The sequence below is a fragment of the Pseudophryne corroboree genome, chromosome 4 (genome assembly GCF_028390025.1).
Source record: "Pseudophryne corroboree isolate aPseCor3 chromosome 4, aPseCor3.hap2, whole genome shotgun sequence".
Classification (NCBI taxonomy): domain Eukaryota; kingdom Metazoa; phylum Chordata; class Amphibia; order Anura; family Myobatrachidae; genus Pseudophryne; species Pseudophryne corroboree.
Window position 1 is genome coordinate 606,706,340 of NC_086447.1, and position 18,973 is coordinate 606,725,312.

Consider the following 18,973-nt stretch of genomic DNA (forward strand, 5'->3'; position numbering starts at 1 on the left):
CGTTACCACTGCACATTACCTCAGAGAAGATCTGAAGTCTTCTGCCGCCTTTGAAGTCTTCTTTCTTCTTATACTTACCCGGCTTCTATCTTCCGACTCTGTGAGGAGGACGGCGGCGCGGCTCCGGGACGAACGGCGAGGGTGAGACCTGCGTTCTGACCCTCTGGAGCTAATGGTGTCCAGTAGCCTAAAAAGCTGAGCCTATCATTTAAGTAGGTCTGCTTCTCTCCACTCAGTCCAACGATGCAGGGAGCCTGTTGCCAGCAGTGCTCCCTGAAAATAAAAAAACTTAACAAAAGTCTTTTTCTGAGAAACTCAGGAGAGCTCCCCTGTAATGCACTCCTCTAGGACGTAAGAGAAAATAAGATTTTAAACCTACCGGTAAATCTTTTTCTCCTAGTCCGTAGAAGATGCTGGGCGCCCGTCCCAGTGCGGACATATTTCTGCAAGGCTTGTATATAGTTATTGCTTACATAAGGGTTATGTTACAGTTGAGATCAGTCTTTGGCTGATGCTGTTTTATTCATACTGTCAACTGGTTACGTATATTCCAGGTTATACGGTGTGGATGGTGTGGGCTGGTATGAATCTTGCCCTTAGATTAACAGAAATCCTTTCCTCGTACTGTCCGTCTCCTCTGGGCACAGGATCTAACTGAGGTCTGGAGGAGGGGCATAGAGGGAGGAGCCAGTGCACATCCATCTAAAGTTCTTTATAGTGCCCATGACTCCTGCGGACTGTCTATACCCCATGACGGACTGTCTATACCCCATGGTCCTTACGGAGTCCCCAGCATCCTCTGGGACGTAAGAGAAAGTAATATTAGCCATCAGAATAAATGATAACTTGCATATGTTATTCTTTGTTCTAACCAACTGGTTAGATTAACTTTATTTTTGTATCCAGTGAAAATAGGACAGTAAAAATACAAAAGAAACATATTTATGAGTACTCCTTTTAATTTCCACTGCCAAATTACAACAATTTACAGTAGCTCAAATCATAAACATTAAAATACTATAATTTTCTAAAGTCACTTGTAGTATTGTTTATATTACTAAAAGAAACATATGACAGTCTATTAGAGATTATTAATTATCATGTACTGTAGTTATTAGGGTGCATATATGAAATTTAAAGCTCCAAAGATAATGCTGCAATAGCCAAGACAGTAAGCAAGAAGCAATAGCAAACATTTCAAATATAGTACCTGTTTTAACTTGTGTGTTAGAGAAAGCATGTGACTTGGGCCCCTGAATTACACAAAAATCTTCATCTAGAAAATCACATTTCTACGTCTAAAACATTTCAAATGTATTATTTCTTCTCATTAAAAAGAGCAGCATCACTCATCAGAATTACAATAGAAATAGGCATTTGTTCAAACATAAAATGTAAGTTCTTGGTTGTGGAGCATTGGAGGTAATATGTTTATATGTATTTAAATTCCATTTGATTAACTACTAATTAAAACTGGTAGATAAGAAAAACTTTTACAAGCAGTAACTTAAGTCAAACTCATGTCAGCAAACTGCTGTGTAATATTATTTCTGGAAGAGACAAAAAGGAAAGATATATAATAGTGCAACTAAAATGTCCTACTTTTAAAAATAAGAGATTAAATGATACATGGATAAAACCTTTTCCTTTTAAAAACACTTTTCTCTTTTGAGCACTTATTTTTTTTTAATACTATTTTAATGAACTAACTAAAGATACTCAATTCTACCAATACTACTACTGGTCCCAAGCATTTCCGATAAATGATACTTTACATATACATCATGAGATCTCTTAGGGATGGAACCCAAGCAAACATAAAATTAATTTATGTTTTATATATACCTTAGATACATAGCCTGTATGTAATTTTAAACAATATTGCGCATGGAACAGAGTTTTTGTACATTAAACAGAGAGCAAAGGTATCACTATCTTAGTTGGTGCTCAAAAAAATTCTGAATTTCCTTTTGGAATTTTGGATAAGGGATACTCAACCTGTACTTTCTCTCTTGTTCAAATAAATATTGTATCTATGAGTTCAAGGCATGGGACATCCTGTATATAACCTCTAATGTCACCATTTTCTGAAATAAGAGAATTTAGCATCTAGGGATACTAAAGAATAATTGAAAAATTGGGTGTAAAACTGTATGAAGGAGGGAATACATATGATATGTTATACAAGTGCTACTAAATTTCTATTTGCGGACATTTAATTTTTAACTTGTTAATTTATTAGTTATGGAACCAATATTAAAATATGCTTTCATTTTTGTATTGCTATGTGGACTACCAAATAATTATTGTACAGGTGGATAGAAAGTGTTAATGTGATTGTCACAAACATGTAATTCTTCATGATAGGCTTTCCAATTTATTTGTGGCTCATCTTCAGTCATCAAAACCTCATCTGAGGTTTCTGTACAGTTTATCAACTTAAAGTCTTTTGAAAAACAAATTTCAATTTGTCCAAGAATTTGTGGATCTCCACCCTAAGGGAGAAAAAAAAAACATTTTTAATTAGAACAGTGTGCTTAAAATGTAATCTAATTCATGATACACATACAGTACACACCATCTACTGTACATTGGCTTAACTTGTTAAGTAAGGATGTCTTTTTTTAATGTTAAATATGTCATGTATTGCTGTAATCCGTGCAGCTAAGTAAGATTCTCAAAATCAGTGAGTGAAATTTTCAAAATCAGTTCTATAAGTTCTTAGCCTCAACCCCTACAATGGTATGCGGAATGCTGACACCGGCATCTTCAATAGAGTCCCCAGCCCGGCGCCGGAAACCCGACACTCAAGATCCCAAATGAACAGACACCGCCGCGCTGGGCAGGTAAGACTTTAGGTTTAGGCTGCGGGGGCAGGGTTAGGGCTAGGCTGCACTCCGAGGGGGTTAAGGGAGCCGGTATTCTGACTGCTGGCATCCCGACTGCCGGCATATTATAATAAACCCCCCTACAGTGTATCCATTGTTGTCACTTAATATGAATGTTTTTTCTAGGAACTAAATTGCATCCTTTGAAATATTATTTCGAATGTAAACTGGTTTGAAGTTACTGAAAAAATACTGAAAATATTGTAAATGGATAGCAATGCATTGCTTTCAATACAGTTGACATTGTTTTATAATAAACAAACATATGTTCACTCTACACAATGATGATGAAGAACCATCACACTATCACTTCTCATTTGCAAAGTAGATAACTTTGCAAGGTTATTTTTTTTATGGTGTGCAGAAATAAGTGTGTATGTTGAGGGGGGGGGGGTTACTGACATTGTGTTGTATAAAGCCATATGAAAGGAACCCTAAAGAACGGTCGCTACAGCTTTGTACTGTTCCAACACCGTACAGTCTGTGAAAAGAACTTTACCTCTATGGGGTATATTCAATTAGAGTCGGAAACTGCCGTCTTGTCGGAAAGAAGGCAGTTTCCGACTGGAATAGGTCGGAAGGGGTTCCAACCTATTCAATCCAGCCTAATTTTTTCCGACAAGCAGGGAATTCCGACTTGTCGGAATACACGCAGGGACAAACCAGACATGTTTTTTTTTTTTTTCGAAAAGTTTTATTGGGCGATTTACAGCAATAAACAAAATCGGTACGTTTCATAGGAACATAAAAGAAACATTATAGCATATAAATATACGCAACAAAGAAACAATATAACAATCAAGTGAGTAACTCTATTTTTGTTTTTTTTAAGCGAGATGACAGAAGTATAGCAAGAGAAGAGAGAGTCCTCTAGGCCTACGGTGTGGCCAACCAGCCTAGGGGAGTGGGAGAGCGGGAAGAAAAGATACAGGAAGAAAAAGGAACAAGATTGAGGACAAAGAGAGGGGATAAAGAGAAGTGGAGGAGGGGTCCAAGAGGCGGGGTCCGGGCAGCCGACACAAAAAAGAGGGTACATAACTTAATTAGCTACAGAATAAGGAGGGGGCATTTTGAGAAGCGAGCCAGGGTGTCCATACTCTATCAAATGCCCTGGCAGATTGCCTAATGAGACTGGTCATATATTCCATCTTATAGACGTACCAAATGTAGGCGATAACGGATTGCATGGATGGTGGGGATGGCAACCTCCAGGCCTACATGTCGTAGCAGTAGCTACATGACGTAATAACTTGTTCTGGTGTTTAGCTAAAGTCGGGAGATCTAGAAGTAGTAGGAAGTATTTAGGGTCCAGGGGGAATGGAATAGCGAATAGAAGCGAGAGAAGTCGAACAACATCCTTCCATAAAGGTACCAGACAGGTTTTAACCCAGTTTCCGACAATGTAAATCCGACTTTAAAAAAAAAAAAAAGTCGTCGGATTGACACTGTCGGGAATGGGATAAACCTGTCGGGTTTGGCCCGGCATTAAATAGAGAGCTGTCGGGTCCTTTCCGTCGGAAAGGACCAGACAGCAATTGAATATACCCCTGTATGATTAAATGATAATGCCTGCTATGCCCATTCAGGTTATGCCATTAACAACACAAAGCTAAAAATTACTATCATAAAGCATGGAGCGGTATGTACCAGGAAGCAACTGTATGCAGCTTGTGGGAATATTAGTAAGGGTGATGCAGGGTTTACTGAAGCTATAATCTGCTGCATCATCTACTGTGATACTTCAACTCATCCTACATAAAACACATTCTTTTCTCTTATACAGTCAAGAAATGCAAACATACAGGTTATATTTTCATGCTTTCAAACATGTTATCTAAAGTAGGCAGGGGAGTCACTAAGTGGCTAACTTTGGCAAGGTTACCTTTTTATGGTGTGTAGGTAAATGATGGCCATACATTAGGATGACTCGCATGTGATGTGAGTCGTCTCGTGACCCCTTTTTCATATTTGAAGGTGTCTGAGCCAGAGACGAAAAGCAGAAATACAGAGTCTGAAGGCTTGGCGTTCCATCTGCCCAGCCTTGGTTTGAAGCAGTAGCAGCTGCCAGGCACATTTACAAACAAACCAAAGCAATCAAATCTCATTATTGCTATAATAAATCAGCTCTTGACCCAGCCTCTCTCTCAAACTAGCATCTAAGTTATCTCCTCCCCTCTGCTTCCAAATTGTTTAAGCTTAATTAGCCTTTTTTCCTTTTACTTCCTTCTCAATTCTTCTATCATGCTTTAACCAGCAACATGCCACTGAGACTGCTCTCACAAAACGGATCAATGATTTCCTTACAGCAAACATTAACCTGGACCTCTCTGCTGCTTTCAACACCTTTGGACACCTTCTACTGATAGCAAGATAAAGGGCAAATAACTAAATATGCAACAGCTCCTTCAGTATATTGTCTGGTACATCCTGCCCTCCACTACCAATATCTATCCAGATCCCGCATAGTCCTGTTATTGTTGCATAGATTTGATGGCAGATGAGAAACCCTTGGTCCATCTAGTCTGCCCCTTTTTTAACCATATTGTTACCTCAAACCCTATTTGATCCTTATTTCTTTGTAAGGAGATCTTTAGGTCTATACCATGCATGTTTAAATTGCTCTACTGGATTAGCCTCTACCACCTCTGATGGGAGCTATACTACCACTTGTCCACTACCTTTTCTGTGAAGTAAGTTTTCCTCAAATTTCCCCCTCCAGTTTCAGTGCATGTCCTTGTGTGCTAATACTTCTCTTCCTTTGAAGAACTTCTCCCTCCGGTACCTTGTTAAAGTCCTTGATACATTTGAAAGTTTCTATTATTTCCCCTCTTTAACTCTCTGCTCCAAACTACTGTACACACATTAAGATATTTTAGTTTTTCCAGGAAAGTTATGTGATGAAGGCCATACACTTTGTTCAGTCTCTAGTGTATTATCCTTCTGGAGATATGAGAGGAATGCAATAGGGTGCGAGAATCAGAAAGTGAGAGATTTTGTGAGAGTTGTCCTGTTTTCCTAATGTAACAATCATTTACATGGCAAAGCCAGGTTGCTCTTGCCTCATAAATGATTGCCACTTAAAAAAAACAAAAAAAACAAAACAGGAGAACTCTCACAAAATCTCTCACTTTCTGATTCTCACACCCTATTACATTACCCCCATGGCCTCCAGAACTAAGTATTCTACATGAGACTGTACCAATGACCTATACAGTGGCATTAATACTTTTTTCTTTCTGCTCTCCCTATGCAGCCAAGCATCAAACTTGCTTTTCCCATTGCTTTATTACACTGCTTACCTATCTTTAAGTCACCTGAAATAATTACACTTAGATTCCTTTTCTCCTCAGTAGTTTCCATTATAGTACTGTTAATACTGTAGTACATATAGCCTTTGGATTTTTGAGACCGTACTGTTAATACTGTAGTACATATAGCCTTTGGATTTTTGAGACCCAAGTGCATAAGTTTGCTTTTTTTGGCATTAAACTGTAGTGGATACGCTCTTGAAAATTCCTCTAGTCTACCTAGATCAGGCATGTCCAAATTGCGGCCCTCCAGCTGTTGTGAAACTACATATCCCAGCATGCCCTGACACAGTTTTGCTGTCAAAGAATGCCAAAGCTGTGTCAGGGCACGCTGGGATGTGTAGTTTCTCAACAGCTGGAAGGCCGCAGTTTGGACATGCCTGACCTAGATCATCAATCATTTGTTTTACCCCTTGCTTGTCTACCCTTTGTGTCATCTGCAAAAAGGCATACTTTACCTTAAATACCATTGGCAATGTCACTAATAAAGATATTAAAAATCACAAGTCCAAGTACAGATCCCTGGGGTACTCCACTGGTAACCTTTTATTACCGTGAATGCACTCCACTTACTACAACTCTCTGTTTTCTATCCTGCAACCAAGATCTTATCCATTCAATAATCTTAGAATCCATTCCTAAACTTTCAAGTTTATTTAACAATCTGCGATGTGGGACAGTGCCAGAAACCTTACTAAAATCTAGATAAGCTACATCTACAACCATTCCTTGAGCTATCTTGATCTACTACTTTAGTCACCCAGTCAAAAAAAAGTCAATAAGATTTGGTTGACATGATCTACCTTCAGTAAATCCATGCTGTTTGAGATACTGTAAATTGCTGGATTTGAGATATTCTACAACTCTTTCTTTTAAAAATGTTTCCATCAATTTCCCTACTACTGATGAAAGGCTCACTGGTTTGCCTCTTCCTTGCTTCCACTTTGGTGAAGTACAGTAGGACTAAATTCATTCTTTGGAATTACTCCTGTAGCTAGAGACTGTTTGAATATAGGGCCTAATGCAGACCTGATCGCATAAAATCGCATAGCGGCCAACTATCGAATGACCACGCATGCATCTCAACGCGCAGGCGTGAGCCCAAACAGCGACAGAATAGTGCAAAAATTTTGGGGTGGTACCTGGGCGTTTTCTGGGAGTGTCAGGAAAAACTCAGGCATTCCCAAGCGTTTTCTGGGAGGGTGTGTGACATCAGCTCTGGCCCCGAACAGCCTGAGTCTATCACACTGTAGAAGTAAGTCCGGGGCTACGCAGACTGCCAGGACCAGAAAAATCATTCAGTGGTGAGTGATTTGCAGCTGTCTGGCGAAGTTTTCGCAAGGTGTACGCATGCATTCATACACTTGGACGGGGCAGGTTTTCATTCTCTATGGGCACGGACTATCTGATCGCAGACCTCTGCAAATTTACAGAGGCGCAATTAGGTCTTTATTAGGTCAATAGTAACTCTGTTAATGGTGCTACCAACACCTCTTTAGGCTCTTTCTACCACTGTATTATTTTGTGTAATCACATTTCTGCTATGTCCACAAGGATATCCCACTTTATGTAAAGCTCAACAAGTCCAATATAGTGCTCACCCAAAGTTCCCATCACCTCCACAAATCACCCTCACCAATACAATTTCCTCAGTCTCCCAAGCCCGCTGTTGTATTACCCTTGAAAGCTCAAAATGTTCAAAACAGAGGACACTCTCTTCCTCAAAGTCCATTCATACATGTCAAAATACTTCTTTTCCTGTGCTATTACCACTATCTGATAACCACAGGATGCAGTTAGTATACAGGCAGTCAGAATCTAGACTGTCAGGAGAGCGATAGCGGGATCCCAACAGTCACAATCCCGACATATCCCCAAGGTAAGTAGTGGGGCTGAAGTTAGGCTGCTGAAGGGGAGGGTTAGGGTTAGGCTGTGGGAGGAAGTGGTTGTTGTTGTTGTTAGGCTGTGGGAGAGGCGGGTTAGGGTAGGGACTGGGGGTAAGGATAGGGCAAAGTATTGCTAGTATTTCGTACCCAACCCGATAACCATATCTCACTTCTGATACTTTATCTCCAGTGATGCTACCCTCTTATAGAAATCCCTATCACAACTGTCGATAAATGATACAGAATCTAAAAGCGAGCCACCGATGTAGAATGAAGTAGACATATTTGAGGCTATTCTTTCTCTGGTCTAGTAATTAGGAATAGTTTAAGCACCACATTGATACAAGGCTTACACTAGTTCTGTCTACTCATAACAAAAAAACACAGAAACAATCTTAGAAGAGCAGTCACAAAATATATGTCTTGCTACATGAAATGATGTAAACTAACAGCATGAAGAATAGCATATAAAGTAGAGTAAAAGTAGGTTTGTTACACATCAGATCTGCCCATAATGGGTAGAATAATAAATGCACTTACAAGGGCCTAAAATGAACATGCTACTCCAATCATTTTTAACTGACTTTTTAGGTAGCACACCTACAGTAGTCTGTTGATTACACAAAGACCGACAGATTAATTGTAATTCAGGATATATCAGTGATGGCCAAAATACGGCCTACAGGCTGTATGCAGCCCACCATCTAAGTCTTCTTTCCTCCTCCAACTAGATCCTTTACATTAGTTATAATCGAAATCGCTCCAGCACGGCCCGGATGACATCACTGGGAATTACCCCGCTCACACTTTTCTCTTGATGGGCTGCTGCAACCCTTCCCAAGATCATCGGTAGAGAAACACTGTGCATGCATTGATTACCTGCAGGATTCAGAGTTTGTATTGTAGGGAGACTTTAGAAAGCTGAGAGAAAGTCTGGTAGCAGCATGAGAAGAGCGGAGGGAGATACAGATGATGGCCTGGACTGGGAAGTGAGGACTATACCCCTGTGTCTGCTCTTTTCCGTACAGGTGCAGGAGTGTACACATGAGGTGTCTATATATACTTTATGTCATGAATACTGTAAACACTCCATACAATTACAATTTTATTGCTAGGTATTGGTAATCTATCATATTTTGTGTGCGGCCCTTGACAACATACTAAAATTGCCCACAGCTGGGGTAGATCATCCTGCTACCAGACACAAACTTTTCTTCTGGAAAAAGCTGGAATTTTGACAAATATATCATCCCCTGGGAACAAGGGTTATAGATTCAGAGTATGCTTACAGAACCAATTTACCTCTACAATGGTAATCTGTGATATTGGAAAGCATCAGAAATATAACTGCACAAGACAGAATATCAGTTTTGAGTTCTCTATTATTCAAATAGTTGCGTTACAAAACAGAGTGGTATTACAGTTCATGTTGACCATCAGAGAATGGATTGGTGCACTTAAAATTAAGGAATGCTGTATATTTATCCATGATAATTTAGAGACATTTTAAATATGCTGAAGACATTAGAAAATTTGCTGCAACACTGCATAAAAATGAATGTTGGTGTTAAGTTGCATTCATTGCATCAAGATAGCATATATATTATATGCTGCTATGATCTTTGTATACGCTATTATTATATAATTTAACTTTATAATTGCTACTGAAAGTAGATACCAGAGGTGGGCGCCTGTATATTATATAGCATATTAGCATATTTGCGCAATTGCATAGTAAGTGAATCAGGACCAATGTCTTTTTCTTAAAAAACGAGACTAGGAAGGTGTGAAAAGATGTTACAGAATTACCTTGGTTCTTGCAGGAACAGATGTGCTAATTATCCATCAGAAAAGGCTGGAAGCACTGCAGTCCAGTCCTGCTACTCACTCTCTGGTATAACAAACTATCAGCAGGTTGGCAATTCACACAATGCTAACGCTGTGACGTCAGGTGGAGTATTACATTAGAATATTACATTTGTATATTTATAAGAGTGTCCCTTTAATAAGGGTTTTAAAGTAATGCAGCTTAGCAGACAAAATAGAGGGAAGAAACAGAAAGGCATTACAGTTATTTCTTTCAGCAAGAAAAATGGTCTATAAACAGAAAACCTATATAAAAAGGAACACTATTAACTGCAAAACCCTGGAAACAAAATCATATATTTATTACCAACTTAATATAAAAGGTTACCTGCTGCGGAGGAAGACACTGAATTTTTGGCACTACTCCATATACATTCACAATTGCATCTTCAATCTCTTTCATCTAAAATATATTTAAAAAAAACATTAACCCATTATGTTATTGAAATACTTTGCATAAATTGTGTAATCTTGTTAATGGAATTTCCAGCTTAATGCTCACTTTGACTTGTTAAATAATATCATTGATAACTTAGTTTCATACCTACAGCAATGTATTTCCTGCATAAGTTTAACAGGAGATTTGCAGATCATCATCTTTGGCATACCTCTCAACTGTACCAATTTTCGTAGGACAGTTCCTGCGGTGATGGTGGTTGGGGAGGGGCAGTTGCGGGGCTCCTGTCACTCGCTACCCTGCTTAGCTGTGCGCGGCATCTTTTCATAGGAGACAGAGGGCCTGGGGCATGCCAGCAGCTCACAGAGCACTGGGCATGCCCCCACAGTGACAGAAAACGGGGATGTGGCTCGTAATCACGGCACTCCCATGAAGCTACACTTCCTTTTCTATAGGCCACACCCCCTTTTAGGTCACGGGCGGCTTCCCGCACTAGGTAGTCCCACTTTGTCATCTCCAGATGTTGTGAGGTATGTCTTTGGTCATATCAATTTACAGTGTATTAAGGCACAATAAGATATCTTAATTATCCTCAGCAGAACTAATATAACATAGATGTAGTCAACAAGGCAATGAGGGCCCTTCAAATACATAAGTGGCTGCGACTTGCCTGCATTCAGACCATTTCCCCCTCAACTTGCAGTCACAAATATCACAGATTTTTCTGTCACAGTCCTTAGAGGTGCACAGGAAAACTTGTAATGTTCCACTACTGCAGGGGGGCTCAACGGCTGTTGTGGAACTACACATCCCAGCATGGACTGAGACGGATTTTACACTCCCCGTAAAATCCCATCCTGTTATCTATCTGGGGAACACTCTAGTCTTGATTATGGGCTAGTGGGTTGGCACAGGAGTACAGGCACTAAAAGTTTAAAACCTCAGCCCACCCTTCCAGCCTGTTTAAGCCCTCTTTCCTACATCTAACCTCAGTTTTTTATGTCACCAAGCCATATGGAGGAATAACAACCATAACTATGCAATAAGGACCAAATTGAACATAGAAAAACAATTTAATATTCTCTTACATCCTATCTGGGGGTCACTCTAGTCTCTACTATGGAAACTCACAAAGCAAGCCTGACAAGGAAGTGTGCCGTCTTTCAAAGCCACATGTAAAGCTTTATACCCAAGCTAGCGTAACTGGAAATAGTAAAGGTGTGAACAGAGGCCCAGGTTGCTGCTCTGCAGAACTGCTCAACTGAGGCTCCGCAGCAAACCGTCCAAGAAGATTCAACCGCATGAGTAGTATGAGCCCGGGGTAAAGCTGGGACAGGCTTATCTGAAGAGATAAACCTGGTGAACAGCAGAGGTAATCCATCTCGCAATGAAACACTTGGAAGCCGGCCAACCTCTCTTTGGCGCATCCCCCAATACCAATAGAAAACCTTACACTTGATTGAGGGAGTACAGTCTATATAAAAATGTAACGCCTGGACAACATCCAAAAGACAAACTCGTAGAAGAGGATGAAGCTGTCCCTGAAAAAGCCAGGAGAATATTAGCTTGGTTCAGATGAAATTTCAAAACCACCTTTGGTAAAGAAAAAAAAAAAGTTTTAGCAAAAAAAAAAACCCACCCTGTTACAGTTAAGTATAACAAAGAGAGCCTTTCAAGATAAGGCTGGCAATTCTAAGATATATCTAGCAGATGCACTGGACTGAAAAAAAATCATCTTCCATGTAACATACCACAATTAGATCTCAAGAGGCTCAAAAGAAGGCCACTGAAGAGCCTCTAATACCAAATTCAGATCCCATGAAGGGATAGAAGGTATGTATGGAGGATGAATACTAAGCACAGCATGAAGAAACATCTGTACCTCTTGATGGGGCCAAACGTCCCTGAAAGAAACGCAGATGGCACAGGTTTGTGACACGCCCCCTGTTTATCACTCTAGGGGGTCATGTCTAACATGGAGATGCTGGCCTGTCACCAAGCTTTATTCACGCTGAGTAGATGACAAGTGCATACGCGGCGAGTGTTAAACAGCAACATTTTCCCCCAGAGAGATACTGTGGCCCGTGGACGGTGATAGCACCTAGTAGGTGGTTTCAGCGGAGTGCCTCAATAACAGCAGGGCGCATTTTAGCATTGTAAAATCAGGCAGGCTACCCAGATAAGAGTACACTTTTTCATGCATTTTTCTTTTTACAGTAATTCATTAATAGTGTACTAAGGGGGTCATTCCTACCCGATCGCACGCTGCAGTTTTTGGCAGCCGTGCGATCGGATATGTCATGCGCCTGCGTGCGGGCCGCAATGCGCAGGCGCGCCGTTGCCCGGAGACGGCCGACGCTGGGCAGCAGCGAATTGGACGAAGAAAGCGTTCGCATCGGCGAACGCTAGAAGATAGACAGGAAGAGGCCGGCGGGGAGGGGTGTCAACTCACCGTTTTGAAGGCGCGTCCAGGCGAACGCAGGCGTGTCCAGCCGTTTCCAGGGAGGGTTCCTGACGTCAGCTCTGGACAAGTTCATTGCAGCAGGTAAGTCCTGAGCTGTGCAGAAACTGCACAAAGCGAGCGCAACCCTGTACAGTGAATCCCCCCTCTCCTGCAGGCGGCGACGACCTGATAGCAGCAGTGCTAAAAGTAGCCTGCCAGCGATCAGGTCGGAATGAGGGTCTAAGTACTTGGGATTGGTATTTTTACTGACCCCTCTATGCCCTACACCACATGAGGGCATATTAATAAGCTTCATATAAAGAATCTGTCAAATGGTATATTTATTCCTTATTACAAAAAAAACACATAAACAGTATGTTCAAAGATAAAAAAATAATATATCACATCGCACACCCCATTTACCCTCATATACGTACTGTTATTAGACCAAATTCTTTTGAGCGTTTCTATCTTAGATACTGTATTTTAGGGGGTGATTCAGACCTGGTCGCTGTGCTGCTAATTTTGTTGTCCTGCGTTCAGATAGTCGCCGACCAAGGGGAGTGTAAATTTGCCCAGTGCAAGTGTGCGATCACATGTGTACGCCGTGCGAAAATTTCCAGTGTGTGCAGTCTGTGCGCAGCCCAGGACTTACTCCTACAGAAAAGAACAGGCTGATCGGGTCCGGAGCCGACGTCACACACCCTCCCTAAAAATGCTTGGGAACGCGTTTTTCCTGACACTCCCAGAAAACGGCAAGTTACCCCCCACAAACGGCCTCTTCCAGTCAATCAGCTTGCGAATGTCTGTGCGATCGAAGTTTTCGCACCAGCTTGTCGCTGTTTGGTGATGCCTGTTGTTGTTTGGTGATGTGCGTGCGCATTGCGGTCAATCGATACTCGCCCACTGTGTGAAAACGCACAGCAGCGATCAGGTCTGAATCGGGCCCTTAGTCCATTCCTGTATCTAGCTTCAATGCAATTGGAAAATGCCACAATTGTACGGAGAAATGTCCAGTTCATATGATATATTACCAGACCATGCTGGTGAATCCGGTTTTCTTTATCAGGTACAAGTCCAATCAGCATGAATGTCCCCCGTTAGTTGTAGATGGTTATTCCAGATAGATTAAACAGTCCACCGTAGATCCAGTCTTCTTGGGTCAAGGTATTGTAGCCCACTAAATGTGTTTCACTGGCATTAACCTGCAGCTTTATCAAAGGATTCCCAGAGGTCACACATTGTATACCCTCCCCAATATGGCTGTTGATTAGCAGTTGTTCACAATTAGCAATACATTCTTATAAAATTAAACATTTAATATCTCCCAAAAAGGAGGCAGAACCTAGTTTCATGTAGGAAGATATTTATACGCTTACTATACTTAACGCAACAATATATTATTTGCCATTTATACACTAACATTTTTCATAGCTCTGGTCACATGACCATATTTATTACGATCTGTGGAGGGTTAAATCTCAATTATATGCTTCAAATCATATAAAACCACTCTTTCATAGCAGATTGCTATGCTTCGTTATTGCTAAGTCCGGCACTCATCTAGATCATGGGATTTACCTGTGTTATCTGCCCCGTTCAGTCTACGTCTTCGTCATAGTGGTGTAAACAACACCACGTGAACTCACTAAGACAAGGCTTGGAATTCATAGCAATGGTGTTGGCCCGCTACAAGCAAATGATATGGCCGGCTTCCCTCTCTATGGTCACAAAATATTTGTATGAATGTTAATAGAAATAAAATATGTTTGCAGTCAGCCCATATTAATCATTGTATTCCTTTCAATAGCATGCACAAATGTCCAAACAATTGTGACATACGGTATATGAATGGGTAGTAGAGACACAGGATGTTTTAACTGTGTCACCTCTGCTGCTTCATTAATTGCAGTGTATTGATCAGTGAAGTGAGAGTGAACGCAGGCTTCCCTGTTTCAAGAAAAGGAGGGATCGCATCTACTGTTTGGCAGGCAGTTCCAGGAGAGCTCTGGTGCTGTAACGCATCGCAAGGCTGTACCTGGGGAAATGGCTGATGAGAGTGCGAGAGGGAGATTGTGTACCTACAGTATATATGGGTCTGCTGTGTGGACCGGGCAGGCGCCATGTACTGCACAAATGGCTGTAGCTCTAATGGGTTCCCGGGTCTCGCTCTGTGCACAGAATAGCACTAAATGACCTCTACTACTAACTTGCTTTTCACTAATGGGCTTGGTAGTTTGTGAATATAGCGGCAGCAGCAGGTGAGAGAAAGTCAGATTAGATGGCACTAGTGGGGTGACTGCGGCCGTGCCCCCAGCCCACCAGATGTTAGAACCACCACTGCTTCCAGATACGATGATAAATTCTGGAAGTGACTGGCCTATGAGCCATAATCATGGTTTGGATATCCTGCCTGGTGAACTCTCAAGATCTCAAAATATGGGACTCAAGAACCATGCCGTCAAAGTCAAATGAGACAAATCTGGGTGCAGACACAGCCCTTGATGCAGGAGGTCATGCCGAAGGGGAAGGTAGCAAGAGACCCAGATAATATTTTCTGATAAGGGGTGTACACATCCTACAGTATTAGGCCAGCCCACAGAAAGATCAGGACATGGTACTAAAGGAAGTGTGAGTAGAACCTGCACCTTCCAGAGATTCCAACAGGGACTGACAGACAAGGTAAATGGCCCAACCGCATAGTATGTCCAGTACGGAAATAGACAACCACTTTGATTGAAGTGTGGAACCTAGACACCCTGTGCACAGAGAACCAGTGAACTTGTTCAGATATGTCCTCCCTCATCATTGCTGCAGTCATATTAAACAGCCCTCCTACTCCAGCTTAGTCATCAGCATGTTTACTTAGTGGCATGTTTGCAGCGATATGTGTGGCCACTGCATGCGTGTGCACTGTGTACGCACCCGCGATCCATAGGAACGCATGGTGCCCACACTCCCGCCGCTGTGTCACACGAAGGCGCAAGATGCACAAGCAGACTTTGCTGATTGCAATAATATGCAGAAAACACTGTAATTTAGCATTTTGTATGCAGAAAAAGCCGCAGTCACACACAGAAAATAGTCATGCTGCATATCATTTTAATCAGCAAAGTCTGCTTGTTCATTTTATTCGCATAGTAATGCAAATAAGATGCAGTTTCAGGGGAAAAAAATGCTCAGCACTAGCCATATCACACGCCATCACTGAATGCCCAGCACCTGTAGCCGAGGATTCTGACAACCTGCAGCCAAGGAAGAAACATCCCATACCATTGGCAAGAAGAGCTCCTATCTAAGGGAATAGCTAAAATGAGGCCCGCAGAACTTTGTGTCCTTATGCCTGGAAAGCCCTAATGCCAAGGCTGTCCACTCATAATGTGGAAGCCATCATCCAGAGTAGCAACCCAAAGGATGAGACCTAGGTTTAACGGACCACCTGTCCAAGGTACATAACTGAGAACCATAGGTGATTCTATAATGGGTTCAAGGTGTGCAGTGCTCACGGGTTCCTGGAACCAGGGGGGCCCACACTGCACCCATAATTTAGACTTACCCCTCTGGAGTACCGCGGCAGCAGCCCTGCACTACAGACACAAATCACTTGGAAAATGTCCACCACAGCCATTTCCCAGTGATTTGCACATGAGCACTGGAGATTTCCATGAGAACAAAGTGCAGTCACCATTTTCTCGGAGACCTGCACTGCCAGGGAAGAGGGGGCCCCACAATGGAGGCTGCACACGGGCCCTCTCCTTTCTTAAAATGCCCCTGTTGAGAACCCTAGTCAGTTGTCATGGCTGGGTACAATGCTCCTTACAAGACACCTCTAAGAACAGCCAATTACTGTCAAGAGTGATAATGGCAACACCAGAACCTGAGAGGAGCTGTGAATCATGTGACACAATCATGTGACATTGCAACTGAAACAATTAAAATAAATGGCTAAATAATCTATGACCATGTCCCCTGAAGGACACCACATGAAGGGTAAAACAGGTGCAAATCGTAAGGGGGATGGGGGGGGGAAGTCCCACCGCCTGTGTCCATATACAACATGGCACCAACTCACGGACACTTAAAACAGACTGAGGAAGTCCGCTGCCCAGTTGTCCACTCCTGGAATGAATATGGCTCAGATGGCCCTTGCATTGGCCTCCGCCCAGATGAGTATTCTTGAGACTTCTCGCATCGCCGCTCTGCTTTTTGTTCCCCCTTGTCGCTTTATGTACGCCACCGCCGTGGCGTTGTCCGATTGGACCTGGATTGCCTGATCCTTCAGGAGATGGGAAGCTTGCAGTAGAGCATTGTAAATTGCCCTGAGCAGGGCCGAAACTAGGACTAACGGCACCCGGGGCAAGACAGAAATTAAGCGCCCCCCAAAAAATAATAATAATAAATTTTATATATATATATATATATATATATATATATTAATAATAAAATAAAATAGAAAAAAATAAATAAGAAACAAACAACTAAACACAAAACAGATATCCCTCAGACCAGCAGACCCCCGTAATACACACATGGTATGTATATATATAATAAGATTTTACTCACCGGTAAATCTATTTCTCGTAGTCCGTAGTGGATGTTGGGGACTCCGTAAGGACCATGGGGAATAGCGGCTCCGCAGGAGACTGGGCACAGCTAAGAAAGATTTAGGACTACCTGGTGTGCACTGGCTCCTCCCACTATGACCCTCCTCCAGACTTCAGTAAGGATACTGTGCCCGGAAGAGCTGACACAATAAGGAAGGATTTTGAATCCCGAGTAAGACTCATACCAGCCACACCAATCACACCGTATAACTCGTGATAATATACCCAGTTAACAGTATGAACACAACAGAGCCTCTCAAAAGATGGCTCAACAATAACCCTTGTAGTTAACAATAACTATATACAAGTATTGCAGACAGTCCGCACTTGGGACGGGCGCCCAGCATCCACTACAGACTACGAGAAATAGATTTACCGGTGAGTAAAATCTTATTTTCTCTGACGTCCTAGTGGATGCTGGGGACTCCGTAAGGACCATGGGGATTATACCAAAGCTCCCAAACGGGCGGGAGAGTGCGGATGACTCTGCAGCACCGAATGAGAGAACTCAAGGTCCTCCTCAGCCAGGGTATCAAATTTGTAGAATTTTGCAAACGTGTTTGCCCCTGACCAAGTAGCAGCTCGGCAAAGTTGTAAAGCCGAGACCCCTCAGGCAGCCGCCCAAGAAGAGCCCACTTTCCTCGTGGAATGGGCTTTTACAGATTTAGGGTGCGGCAGTCCAGCCGCAGAATGTGCAAGTTGAATCGTGCTACAGATCCAGCGAGCAATCGTCTGCTTAGAAGCAGGAGCACCCAGCTTGTTGGGTGCATACAGGATAAATAGCGAGTCAGTCTTCCTGACTCCAGCTGTCCTGGAAACATATACTTTTCAGGGCCCTGACTACGTCCAGTAACTTGGAATCCTCCAAGTCCCAAGTAGCCGCAGGCACCACAATAGGTTGGTTCACATGAAAAACTGATACCACCTTAGGAAGGAATTGGGAACGAGTCCTCAATTTCGCCTTTCCCATATAAAATACAGATAAGGGCTTTTGTCAATTCTGATACACGCCTGGCCGACGCCAAGGCCCACAGAATGACCACTTTCCACGTGAGGTATTATAGCTCCACGGATTTAAGTGGCTCAACCCAATGCGACTTCAGGAAATCCAACACCACGTTGAGATCCCACGGTGCCACTGGAGGCACAAACGGGGGCTGACTATGCAGCCCTCCCTTAACAAAAGTCTGAACTTCAGGCAGTGAAGCCAGTTCCATTTTGGAAGAAAATCGATAGAGCCGAAATCTGGACCTTAATGGAAACCAATTGTAGGCCCATAGTCACCTCTGGCTGTAGGAAGTGCAGAAATCGACCTAGCTGAAATTTCTCCTTTGGGGCCTTCCTGGCCTCACAGTACGCAACATATTTCCGCCATATGCGGTGATAATGGTTAGCGTTCACTTCTTTCCTAGCTTTAAATAGCGTAGGGATAATTTCCTCCGGAAATCCCTTTTCCTTCAGGATACGGCGTTCAACCGCCATGCCGTCCAACGCAGCCGCGGTACGTCTTGGAACAGACAGGCCCCCTGCTGCAGCAGGTCCTGTCTGAGCGGCAGTGGCCATGGGTCCTCTGAGATCTTT

The 18,973-nt window shown here is 42.4% G+C and overlaps 1 protein-coding gene across 3 annotated transcripts in view; it reads right to left on the reverse strand.

Moving 5' to 3' along the window:
• Positions 1-941: 941 nt before the first annotated feature.
• RNASET2 (ribonuclease T2) overlaps positions 942-18,973 on the reverse strand; it is a 206,181-nt gene continuing 188,149 nt past the window's right edge. For all 3 annotated transcript variants that reach the window (XM_063917598.1, XM_063917596.1, XM_063917597.1), the window contains 2 exons: positions 10,277-10,351; positions 942-2,495 (listed from right to left, as the gene is read on the reverse strand). In XM_063917598.1, the coding sequence (XP_063773668.1) occupies positions 2,304-2,495; positions 10,277-10,351 (267 nt within the window). In that variant the 3' untranslated portion in view covers positions 942-2,303. The remainder of the gene's footprint in view (positions 2,496-10,276; positions 10,352-18,973) is intronic.